At 41.5% G+C, this 13,504-nt stretch overlaps 1 protein-coding gene across 6 annotated transcripts in view; it reads left to right on the top strand.

The window, feature by feature from the left end:
• Positions 1 to 13,504, top strand: part of LOC110827692 (sushi, von Willebrand factor type A, EGF and pentraxin domain-containing protein 1) — a 44,821-nt gene that overhangs the window by 421 nt on the left and 30,896 nt on the right. For all 6 annotated transcript variants that reach the window (XR_002542458.2, XM_022059571.2, XM_022059570.2 and 3 more), the window contains exon 2: positions 7,811 to 8,005. Coding sequence is in view for 5 of the 6 variants with exons in the window: in XM_022059571.2 (XP_021915263.1) it covers positions 7,811 to 8,005 (195 nt within the window). In the remaining variant the exon portion in view is untranslated. The remainder of the gene's footprint in view (positions 1 to 7,810; positions 8,006 to 13,504) is intronic.

Raw genomic sequence — 13,504 nt, 5'->3', positions numbered from 1 at the left:
GTACTTGTGCGTTATTATTTGTGTTACTTAATTCCCCCATCGAATTAGTGTTATTAGCATAAACAAACACCTCGTTTAGACCATGCACTTTCATCCCTTCCTGGCTGTCGTGGACTGGCCACATGATATATTGTAAGACAGCATTAAAAAACAGTGAGGGTAAAGCTTCCGCTTAGTTGAGTACACTGCGAGCTGGAAATGAGTAAAATGTACATGAACTCAAAAATGCAGACTCTTTTCAACCTAATAAATTTCTGCCATTTTCCGAAAGAATTTCCACCAGTCCATCATTCACTACCTACCCACCCACCCGTGCAACATAATCAAGAATTCCACCTCTAAATTCCCGTAATTTATCACTTGCAAACAGTGTGAGGTCAAACAAGTTCGGCCTTTCTCTTCCGCCGAAAGCCACCGGAACATTAAACTATGTGATTGACGGTACTTGAGCTTCATACAATTTTCTGGCTTTTGTTTTTCTCCATCCCACTCTTTTCAAGGTTCGTGAAGAGATTAATATTGTCGAGTGTAATTGAGAATGGGTGCCGCGGAACTTGTGTGTCAGGCCCCATTCAGGCTCCACAGTGACAATCGCTTCGCTGAGCGTATAGCTAGATACAGAAACAAGATTAGCCCTACAGGTGTATGATGATGCATGTATTTCATGTACAAACGTTCACTATTTTCACTCTACGTCTCCACATACACGCGGTTCTATTCAGTTTCCTGCACCTCACATACTTATTTAGGAGAAAGGCTCTGTTAATTGTCATACTTAGTCTTGCAATTAACCTCCATAGACCGCCGTCGTCTTTATGAGCACGTTTGTGATATTCAGAAGCATATGCCATATTAAATAAATAATTAATGTTAATTATAGTAATATTTTAATATTTAATAGGAACTTTTGTGATTAGACTGACAAATTTAAACAAATATAAATAATTAATGGTTTAATGCTGCTTGTTTACAGTAGTTATATGTTTTTAAGATCTTTTCTACGTTATAATAATAGCCCATAGCTTCTTTTTTCACCTATCCGGTGTTTGGCTCGTTGGTTTATTCCGATTGAGAACTAATGCTGAAAGAATGAATTAATTAGATATCTGATAGGACTTTTGCCACAGAGGATCAGCCCATCCTAAGGTCTTTACACAGGATAATGCAGTATAAAAATGTGAGCGTACATCCATGATCCGAGCATAATTTGAACCCATGGAATTGTAAAACATTTATCCAGAAACTACCCCCCTTACTAATAACATTGAATCTGAAAACGTCTTCGATTTATCGATTTATTTCAGGAACGAAACTATGGCTAAAACTGTGTAAGGCAAACATGTTAATAAGAGAATAATAACTGCAGGCTCCTAAGAATATTGGTCGTTATCATTTGACGTCTTAATTAACACGAGACGATTTGTCCACCTTTAATTACTGACGAATAAACATCTTATTCGTTGCATTGCCTCATGGATTCGTCTCTCGCCGTTTCCCTGTTCAAGTTGCTCTGCAACAGGTGACAGTCCGGTCTGTGGTTTACTGCAAAGCCCCGTTCAAACTAATATCACCTTTACGGAGAGGCATGTTAAATTGTCCCAGGAAGACTGTCTCCTGGGTTGCAGCGCCTTGTATTCTGGTAGAAGTTTACCGACGTTTCAGGGATCTCTGATGATGGAGGCAGCACATTCTTAAAGAGACTAACACTTCCGCCCCAAACAGGGAAGTCAGACGTTTGATAAGCTGTGAGTTCTGTCTCTTGGATTCGGATCAGGGGATAATATTAAAGCTGATTTTAAGGAAGTATGATGCGAAGGTGTGGAGTGGATTCAACTGACTCACCGGGACCATGGGCGGGTTATCGTAGTGAACTTTCGGGTTCCATAAAAGGTGGCGAATTTCTTTAATGGGTGATCGATTATTAGCTTTTCAGAAAGGATTATTCTCCGTGTAAATGTGATTCCTGTCTCACGTTTAAACTATACAATATTTCTAAATTCCATACCTCATAGGCTATTGAAGGCTAACTGACGAAGCACTGCGATTACCTTTGAGTATGAGAACTTAGAGTCTGTGTGACGAGAACATGTCAGTTTGTCTGTAAACAAAGACGAAGTATGAAATTGCATAACGACGTTGCAGTTTGTAGCGGAACGTGCAAAACGGCTGGCTCTAGGTCAGCGCACAGCGCGAGGCCTAGTTTTCAGGCGGACTGAACCTTCACAATGGCATACAAAGGTGAAGACTAACATGAACTCTGTGGTATGCCTCTGCCAAACGTAAACAGGACAATCCAAATGTGAAGCGATTAAGTAAGCTGAACTTTCCTAATCGATCTACCTGTACCTGTATTTCCGTCCTTACGTTCATCCAGCGTTCTCCTTCTTCCCCATCCTCTTCCACAAGAATTGAGTCCTTGAAGTTCAGAAGTCAGATTTGTTCATCTGCTGGAATGTCTTCTTGTTTTTAAGTAGTTTCAGAGATCGTATGTCCTTGCATACACATCGCTAGTGTAGCTGACAATTTTATGTGTCATTAGGTGCGTTTGTACTTTGTACTCTGTGTTTTATTCCAGTGCGCCTGAAAGTTATTCCCAGTAGGAATCTATATTCTTATTAAGTGCAGTCTTTTCGCCCCTCTCACCTATTTAAATTCAAAACAAATTCTGAAACAACGTTTAGAACAGGGGTCTCAACCTTTTCCCGACCTGGTGCCACGTTCATCCCTTCAAATCAACTCGTAAGTTGCAAGATTACATAAATGACTGCAAATTATTGAACCGCTATGGCAGTATATTCGAATACCAATAAATTAGGTCTGCTATTGCAGTGATTTTTTTTAAAAGATTCATCATTACTGAGATACTTAAAGCTGTTCTTACTTTGTTAATTTTTCAATGTCGTGTTTAAATTCTGTTGTTGCGATTCGCACATCTTATTCGTTTAAAACACATTTTAATTGTTGTATGCTCTCATATACTTCTTAGTTTTAAGTGATCTCATCACTTGACTGAGAAGTAATTTTCTCACAGCAACGACTGTGGACATTGCTGTATTCTGGAATGTTGAGTCCTGTATTCTGGTATATATTGCCTTCTTGCCGCTCATAAATAATAATAATAAGTTTTTAGGCTCTCTCTGGAGTTGAGAAAGTGGTACTTCCGTTGCTGTCCATTCAGTCCTTGCAGGCGGCCTTTGGTTTCAACATTCCATAGGCCAGCAGCATTACCAATTATATAAGTCTTTCGGGACAGTCACTGACCTCTCGCTCACCGCTAACAATCCGTGTCTCCAGATTACCAAATACGGTCCTGCACCGTCATATTCTTTCCTCACATAACAATGTGCTGCTTGAAGGGGCCATAACGGGCTGGATACTGGCAGCGTATTTCATTAGAGGAATGCCAAAAGCTTCCGTACTCTGATACTATGTAACTGACTCCATGAATCAGAGTACTTGAGAACCTGATATTTGCTCATCTAATACAATTCCCCATTTTTTATGAAAACCGGTGGTTCCTCACCGTGTTCACAGAAGGGCACCCTATACAAGACCTGCACCATTTCGTAACACAGCCTAAAATATAAACCGTTTATTTCTCCCCGAACAATATATATTCTGTAGACAGTGTTGAATTCTATTGAAAAATATTATGAGAGGAGGTGGGTGACTATGCGCCATGATGATGGAGGCACCAAACATGTCTGAAACGCTGGTAAACATCTACCATACTACACGGCTGTACAACCCAACAGAAGTTTGTTTAATCTCGATTCCTCGATTAATTTACTGGTTTGGGAAATGGAGTGGACGGACAAACAGTGTCTCTCATTTATGAATTAAATTTATGCAAATAACGCACAAAGCCCATTATACACGTATGTATGCTTAGTAATGCAAATAATCACACAGGCTGGTGGATTTTATTTCATGTTTATAACATTTTGGTGCCGTAGAGAAACTGGTCAGGTTCTTGTGAAAACGATGGTGAACGTTTCGGCACAATTAGGCGGGCAATTTCTTGAGCCACTGGGTAAATATTAGCCTTTGAAATAACTCTGTCCCTTGGGGTTGTGTTGGTGACGCGAGCAGTTCCTCTGCTCTGACTACCACAGCCGGCAATAGGCGAGTGGCCCATGGCCCATGGCCTCCTCAGTCGACTCCTGACTTCAAATTGCCGTGGACCTGGTGTGAGGCATGAGGGTGTAGACTCATTCGAAGAGGCCGAGCATAGGATTCAAAATACGGCTCTTGTCAGAAAGAAGATTTACGTAGGAGGAGAGATTATCAGCTGAAGGACACTGCTCCGTGAAGGTGGTTAGCTGGAAAGAGGCTGCATGGAAGATAAAATGAAGACGAGAGGATAACATTAAAATTAATTTTAAGGAATTAGGTTGAGGTGGAATGGGATGGATTGAATTTTCTCAGGGTGATACCCAGGGGTGACATTTATGTGAGGTGGTGAGCCATCGGGTTCTTCCACCAAATAGTCCAAAAGTACACTCCATTTTCCCACACTGAGCTGCTAGTTTATACAAACTGCAAGACTGGTGATATCACCTGGAGTTGAATGCGCTGGCACCTGTACAGAAAACGAACGGAAGGTTATCCGTCACCTGGCAGCCAGTAACTGTACGCTTCTTCCATATTTGGCTCCCGTACAAGGTACAAGGGTCTCTCAGAGAAAGGGATCAGCATTGAGAATGTCTGAGAAGAGGATTCTCAGCAGAATATTCGGTCGTAAGAGAGTGGGGAGGGGGAGTAATGAGAGTCTAGAGAAAGTTGCATATTGAGGTGTTCCACAATTTGTATTGATCATTAGGTATTGTTAGGATGATGAAATCAAGGGGACAATGTAGGCGGAGCGTAAGGGAGAAAACAAATGCACAGGCCTATACACAGCCTTCGTCTGATAACCTGAAGGGACGAGATCACTTGGGAGATATAATGAATGATAATATTAAGACGAATTTTATGGAAATGGGATGTGAAGATTGGAATAATCTGGCCCAGGATAGGGAGCCGGGGTTTGTAGTCAGTACCTTAATGACATTTCGGGTTCGATAAAAGGCAAGCAAGCAATCTCTTGCCCGACTTCACGAATATTAGCTTCTCAAAAAAGACTGTAAGTCATGGAGTTAGTACACACATTGGGGTTACATTCGCCATATTGAAACAATATACAGGGGATGGGAAATGTTCAGGAATGGAAAGTGTCGATTACTTTTTTCCAGTAAATTCTTTTTTGTTGTGTATTTAATAAGCTGTAATGATCCTGTGGTTGAGAGGGATTCACAGTTTTTGGAACTGTGTGTCGATTTCCACTAGGGCCATATTTACGTTTCTGCATTTCCCTTTGTTGTGCTATGTTGTGTTGTGGTAGAGATCTTGCGGTAGGCTAATCCCCCATGAAAACATTTCTATCGCGTGTTGAAAAGGCCCGCTATCAAAATTAAATTTATTACGTAATTCTCTTACGTTATACCTACAGAGAAGGAATGTGGATGCATAAATGCCTGCAAGAAACGAGTGCGGCGTGGAAGAAAGAGCTGACTTTTAGACAAATTTCTTACCACTGGCAGCAGATAACAGTGAAATCGATGGAAGGAAGGCCCGTTATCCTGTTAACTGAATACCACAGATGGCAGTGTGAAGAAATTAATTTGTTTTAATGTGCTCATAGTTACAAGCGTCTTTCGGGCTCTGTGTTTTTTGTAACTCCTTGTAAGCGGTGACTTTAACGGGATGCCATGAGGCCATCCAGCGCTGGGGGTACTTGCTTTTATTTCGCTGTTCACTCTCTCTTCAGAAGCATAAATTCTCCTTTCTCTATCTTCATCACGCAAGCCAAATTTGCGGACCGACTCAGTTCTGAAATTGCATACCATCCACGGTCCCAGATGTCCCATTTTTAAGTTCCAAATGCTTGTCAAATACCTACTTAAAGTGTAAATGTGATTAATTAAAATTAACACGAAGTTGGCTATCGTCTGGGTTGTAACGCCGTGTAGTCTGGTAGAAGGTTACCAACGTTTCCAGAGGTCACTGCTGCCTCCATCATCAGGGCGATAGCAACACTCCAGAATACAGTCATCTTCAGACTCATCGCCGGAAAAACCTGAAATCCTACTAAAGTTAACATTTGTGTGAACTTGTAAAGAACAGAAACGGGAAGTTTATCTTAAGCTTAAACTTGGAATCGGTAGAAGTGAGGCGGTTATGATCTTCCTCAATCCCCTCGCCCCCGGATTAGCCGCGCCTTTCTTATCAATATGGTATTGATTCAGAAGTTCATATTTATGCACTTTCTCAAAGACTAACCTGCTTTTATAGAACCGAATGTCCAGTGTGTGCACCAAGAGCATGCCCCATTGAACCTTACCTTTAGCCAATCTAATCCAGCCTACGCCTTACACTGACATCTAGTTTCATATTGTCCTTCAATATTTGTCATAATTACATAAGACAGACTGGTAGGAATTTTTAAGGATCGTATTACAGATATATGGTATAATTATGACAAATCGAGGTGTGCATAACATATTTTAAATAATCAGCGTTTTCCGGTCCAACTAATTATGAGTATTAAAAGTTGAAACTAAAGACGTCAAAATGGATGTGAAAGAAAAATGTTAATTCTATAATGTCGGGGAAAAAATATCGATTAATGGACAACGTAACACGGAGGTCAATGTTTCGTTTGAGTTTTACTGACGAATGATGGTTAAACAGGAATGTTGGTAGCAGTGAGGCTAATTCATCTATAAACCAATGGGGTAAGGTATGAACAGTCACACAGAAATACAAAAACTAGGGTTGTAGCCCCAGTTCAGTAGAAGGTCAGGAGGGGATACAATTCCAGCAGATAGGGTAGTGGTAACAGGACACGTCATCATACAACGAGTGCACCCAGTGGCTGAACTGTAAGGAATAAACATGGATCGTGGAAATCCATCGGAACTAAGCACTTAGTGACGAGTATTATACGCATGCCTGCATATATGAACTATTATGAATTATAATGTACATATATCAAGAAGTTAATAGCACAGAGAATCTGAAGTAAGGTACCTTTATGAACATTGATATGTTTTAATGATTTCGGCGATTTTAACTTATAATTTTAAATGGTTATATAAAACAATGTCTAATTTAGTGGTTCTCAACTTTTGGTGGTCGCGGCATACTTTAATTAGGACAGAAAACTACATTTATGAGCGTACGAGTACACCATTTTTACGTAACGCCATTTATTGTATAAAAATAAAAAAATTGTAAAGCAGAAAGATGATGAAGTTTTAAGTAATTAGTAAAGCATAACCAACTATGGATAATAATGTGATTTTATTTTATTTTTATTTCAAAGCCTCGTGACGTACTTGGTACAAGTTTGGGGACCACCAGTTGATGACCACTGGTCACCTTAAACCAACAGATAGAATAGGGCATGTTGCAACACTGATGAAGATCCTCTTAGAATCGAAATTCGTTGGCATAGTTAACGATAATGTACAAAAGTTGTTGGACGTTGGAAGAAATAACTTCCACCGCATGGAAAGAAGTTCCAAATATTGTAGGTCTGTGTTAAATAAACAGACGCGGGCAGCTGACACAGAACTGTTCTCCATCTTGTTGGCTGGGGGGGACAACGCTTTACCACAAAATCTAGCATTTTATGAAATGTTAATAGGCCCTCGGAATTGAGTGGGTTCCGGGTTCTATAAAATGGGGCTCAGGGACTTCGTTTTGTTCTAAACGGTTGCGTATCGTTTTGTGTTCAGAGATGTAACGCGTGTATTTTTCCCAGCAGGCTGTGCGGCTGGTAGCAAGGGATGCCGATTCCCGGGTGCTCCTGCTCATTCCTCAGTGTTCTTCTCGGATGACTCGCTGGGGCCTGAGACTGTGGCCACGTACTCTTGTGAACGAGGCTTCGAGCTGCTTGGACCGGCGCGCCGAGTTTGTGGACGTGACGGTGTGTGGACGCCCGAGGGCATCCCGTTCTGTGGTGAGTGTTACTATGACATCGCTTTTTGCATCGGAAGGTTGGGCATTCCGTTGTCTGAGGTGCCTTTGATATACACGACGCTTTGGGAGTTGGCTGTATTCCCGTCTTCAAGTAATTTGTTTAATTGTACTAACAGAGTTCTGCCACTCTTCTTGTATTAGTGGTGATCTGGCGATTTCGTGATTAGAGTACTAGCCTGAGAATTCGAAAATGTCCCAGGTTCTATGCAAACTTTTGATACTAATGGTAAATCAAAACGTTTGTTTTGCCCGAAAACTCTGTATGGACTATCGGATCTTGATGATTCTTGGCAACGGAATGCTGCCAGAGGTCATACAACGTTTGTAACTTTACGTGCTGTTAGTTTTCTGTCATCACTAATATGAACATGGCGGCAGCACGAAAGCTGTGTATCTTTTTGTTTGTTGTTTGCGTCTAGGTATGTGATGTTTTTGTTAAGACGGATCATAAACACGCCAACAAATTTTGTATGGAATTGTTTTTATGTCAAATGTGGCAAACATGGCGACGGTGCGAAACACCAAGATTGTATATGAAGGTTTAACGGAGTGTGACTTTATACTGCATTTAATTTATATTGTGCACATAAATGGATAGCATTTCGTACTTTTTCACTTTGTATTTCTTGTTACCCTCATCGTTGAAGCATCAGAAGTGAAGCGGGCATTATAAGTTTCTCTTTTCCAAGAACTTGTTGCAACGTAAGGAAGTCTTCGAACACAATCAAAAGGCTGAGCTGAAGGCCAAGGAAGACGAGCAGAACAGTAATGAAAGAACGTGCACCCACGAGTAAATGAGTAACTGACGAACAATTTCAGGTCACACCCACTGTGTCAAAGACCTACTGACCCCATGTTCAGTCGCCACATTCTTGCGTGGGGGACCCGTATTGTGTGCTTATAAAATACCAGAGCACTCAGGTTTAATGGGTGTGAAAATTGGTTTTTCGCTCGAAGGAGAGTAACACTGATTGGAGATATTTGAGAACAAATTTGATCTAACAAAAAGCAGATGGGGAAAATTCCATAATTAGGAGCTTTATAATTTGCACCCGTTACCGAATATTGGTACGACAGTTAATCAAAGGGCTGTGAGGCAGGTGGGAAATAAAAATGCATATAAATTCTGTAAAACGACAAATATCTGCTTAGGACAGGAATGAGAACGAGAATATTATTAAAATTGGTGTTGGATAAATACAGATTGAAGTTGTGGACTAAACTGGCTCCGGATATGTTTTAGTGTCTAGCCTTTGTGAACAATGGTCGATAAGCTCGGAGGGTTTTTTGACCATTTGAGTCTCAACTTACCAACTATGCACTCCAGGGTCAATTACAACTTTTTCCTCTGTCATATTGAAGCTGAATGTTACGCTCCTGTGATTCTGAGTATCTTTACCGTAGCGTCCTGTGTAGGGCAAGATGACGAGGTTTTATAATGAACTTTCTGATTTCATGGTAGCTCTGGGGCTTTCGATTAAATAAATAACTATTCTGAGACGAGATTTTCATGTCGATGTTGGGCATCTGGATTGTATCGCTGTGTGGGCTCGGTAGATATCGACGTTTCGGAGGAACATTTTACCTCCGTCTTCAACATCGACAAATATCACAATGTGATCAAGAAACGTACTCAGAACTTGGAGTTATAATGACACGGTCATGCTAAACTAGAAAATTTCGTTCCTCTAGTTTTTATTGTGAAAATACTTAGTCTGTAATTAATTCCATGCTACTGAGTCCATTCTAAGACGCTAGTATTTGCTCAGGTGGCCAATAAATAGTCGCTTTGTGTGTAGCCCGAAGTTTCAGTACCCCTAGTCCTTACCCTGATTCACATGAATCGATTCACATAGTTATATCCTATTTGTTTAAGATACATTTTAATATTATCCTCTCATCTACACGCTTTCCTTCAGGCTTTTGTATTCATTTATCAGTTATTCCATGCGTGATATTCTCCTAGTGTTTCTGTCTCCAAGTGCCTGATCCAACAGCTCCGCTAACTGAAAAGCGATACAGGCACACGTTTTAGTAGTTGGCAGGAGGACGGAGCCCCCCATGGAAACAACGGTTCTTTTCTCCCCTCGTACTATGTGGGTCAAGGTCGACTGACAGGGGTGGATGAACTTCCGTTCTGTTCGGTTTTATTCCTTTTCAAAAAAAAAAGCCTCTACAGAGCCGTATCCAACGACGAGATTACATCTAAAGGCACGCGTGGAGGCAATATATTCTTCCGAGACATTGGAACCCACCTAGAAGACCTCGGGACGTCGCGGCCCAGAAGACCGACATCGACACCGATCATCACTGTCGTAAGAACCTCAGATCTCGTGCAGCGGTCACCCTTATTAGTCCATCGTTTAGTCGGTAGCTGGTTTACAGGTCAAAGTGCCGTCTTCTGTCTTACGCGGGTGGCGTAGTAGAGGGACGAACAGACCATAAGCAGACCAGTTTGTTAGAATACTGACCAGTGTCGACAGAATAGAATTAAACTCGCCGATTTCACAGTCCTTCCAGAAATATTTCGACTAATTGCCTCGTAATTTCGGCCTCACCATATCTGTTCCTTTCACGAAATTGTAAATTCATTTTTTTTGTCTAGTTTCCTCAGAAACGAAGTTTATCCTAAAGCTCTAGATATGATACCAAGATGTGATATTGTTACGACATTGTACATGATTCTGTGTCTTACCATAAACCTCGCAATGCAGCCTTTTACAATAACAGTTTCAATGCGAATGGCAACATTTATCGGTGCAAGTTACCTGCTGCTTGGAATGCTAGTTGCATGTGACACTAGAAGCAGGAACTACGTTATTGAGGCTCTGAATTTCCGGTCTCTACAATCTAGGTCTTAGCAATATTAGAACACCGCCATCAAGGCAATTAAGTCATGGCGAGTAGGTTAGCAAGCCGAATTGACATGCACATTAACTGCCTAGCGCAGGGGTTTTCAGCACGCTATAGCGATTCGGGTGCTGTCAAAAAATTGTAACCAGTCGATAGCAACTGTATGTACGTGTTATTTGGTTTGAAGTTAGGTGATCATGAACGAACATACAAATTCTGCTTCAGTCTTTCTTGTGTTACAAATTGTAACTATGAAATCCATCTGGTACTTTGAGGTTACTTCTGACAGCCTTCTGGCAATGTAAACTTATAGAAGATGATTAATGTGTTAAGTTAGAGGTTGGAGGTTTATCGCCATGGAACAGTCTGTTCTGAGAATCTAATGTCGCCGAGCTACTTGCGATAAACTGTTATTAGCATTTTATGCAACCCGGAAGTTGAAGATTTCTGTCTTCTGGGTTGTTGCGCCGTGTAGTATGGTAGATGTTTACCAACGTTTCGGGGGTCATTCTGCCTCGCACAACTAAGGCGCACAAGTCTAGTATTCTTTTACATACTAATCACTCTATGTGATCGGCTGTTTTTAAGCTTAAAGGATATGATGGGAGGAGTTTGACACTGAATGGGTCATGTAAACAGAAAAGTGCAAATGTTTTACAGTAGTTGTGCCGTTAACAAGAGTTTGAGTTATCTGTTGTGCCCCAGTAGTCAAGTAAATGACGGCCATGTTTGTGCAAACATGGACGCGCGAATGAATTTCCACTCCGGTTTCATTGTTACGGAACTAGGTTCAGCAGGATTTTTGGTTAACAGTCATTCTTAAGAAGAACTGTAGGTATAAGTGAAAGCTTATAACGGCCTGCGTCTCCATGTAGCGTTTGTTGGCCCAGTTTTTCAGCGTTCTTTCACTGGCAGAGGTCGCCTATTATTCGTAATCGCCTCGTACATGTCAGGAATCCATTTACTGGTTATCAGTCAGACGTAAGGTGCGCGAACACACATAGTCCTAGGCAGAGCCAGTTAATGGAGCCAAGTGGCGAGTGAACTTGCCTCTCGTCTAATGCATATTATTGTTCAACATATAGGTACCTTCGGAATGTTCAATTCGCAGTATTGAACTCGAATTCCTGAAATCTTACTAGCCATGTTTGCAGTAACGTTACTTTTCGTTAGTTCAGCCTTCGTACTTGCATGCTTTCGTGCAGTAGATCGGAGGTTCTGACGGTGACGGTTATGAGATGGCTGTGTTCCTAGGATGTAGTACCGTCTGGTCTTGTAAATACTAACTGGCATTTCAGGGAGTTTGTCTCCATCAGGTTGATGATGGACAGTCACGGTCGTGATTTCACTGCAATTATCAATGTTTGCTTTGAGTTCTTTCTTCTTTGATCTTTGCTTTCGATTCTTTGTTATGTCCTGCACGTCTACATTACCCTGGACCAAATTGTACGTTTTGCCTGCGTCTTTGGCTTGTGTCTAGAAAGAAAACAAAACGCATTTACTATGTAATCCAAAGATATTAAAGACGTAGGAGCTGAAACAACAAGTACAAAATAATGCCTCTGGGAAATAATGTTTATAGTGTGAAGAGTACGTACTGCCCCTCCGACCGCTCTCACTTCCTTGCCATTTACTTCTAACGGACGTCCAGTGACAGGTTTTTGTGGACCAACAGCAACTATCACCATCTCAAAAAGGGCTCTGCTGCATGGATCCGATATCAGGTAGTATTCTGATATGAGGGGATTGTGAAAAATCACGGAGAACCTATCATGAAGGGGCTATGACTCCCAGAAAACCTGACAAAAACAGTCTAGAAATTTGCAACAGATTTGGAGCTGCCTTTGGTCACGGGCGCTTGACTTGTCTCTCGGAAGCAGCGTGGTGGAACGAACGGCCGAGCGACCCATATACCACACTTTTTCCAGCAAGTGTTTACGGGCGCAGCAAAAGTGACATCCAGCAAGAGGTTAACTCCTGAGGCCGACGACTGAACGTAGGAAGCGACGTAGTGGTTGCTGCTCCTGAATCCTACTTGGTAAGTCAAATTTAAGTCCCTGTCGACCGGGAGGCTGGCTTCCGGTTCTGTGATTTTCCTAAGCCCTTCGAAGAATGTTTCGTCACCTGCTCTCTGTTCATAATCACGCCGCATTTCTCTCGCTCGATTAATTTGCGTGGGTTACATGTACGTCTTAAGTAGATCAATGAAAGGTTTAAACAAATCGCCATGAGTAATGCGTCAAACATCACACGGTGAGGTAAAGAATGTAAACTTTCCCCGTGCCTAACACCACGTGCGATGGTGTATGAATGTGTTTGCCCAGCCACCTGAAAGGGAATCCTGGTTTATTACATTCCCCTTGTGAATTTCCAAGTATTTGCAAATAGAACACAACGACTAAATAATAAAGAAACTGATGGGAATATCAGTAAACTCCCTGAAGCTTGAAGGTACATCGTCGTACTCACGAGCCATTTCGATCTGTTTCATACCTTTACATCCCATTTCACCAAGATTTGTCTTAATATGGGCATCTGATCTACGCCTAGGCCTTAGATATAGGTTGTTTTTTCGGGCTTTCCGGCCAGAATTTTGTAGCATTCCTCAGTCGCTTGTGCATGCTGC

The sequence above is a fragment of the Zootermopsis nevadensis genome, unplaced genomic scaffold, assembly GCF_977971745.1.
Source record: "Zootermopsis nevadensis isolate Lab colony 2312 unplaced genomic scaffold, Znev_1.0 Znev_ptg000020l, whole genome shotgun sequence".
Lineage (NCBI taxonomy): Eukaryota > Metazoa > Arthropoda > Insecta > Blattodea > Termopsidae > Zootermopsis > Zootermopsis nevadensis.
The sequence above is the reverse complement of the archived record's forward strand: the minus strand, read 5'-3'. Positions and strand labels throughout refer to the sequence as shown.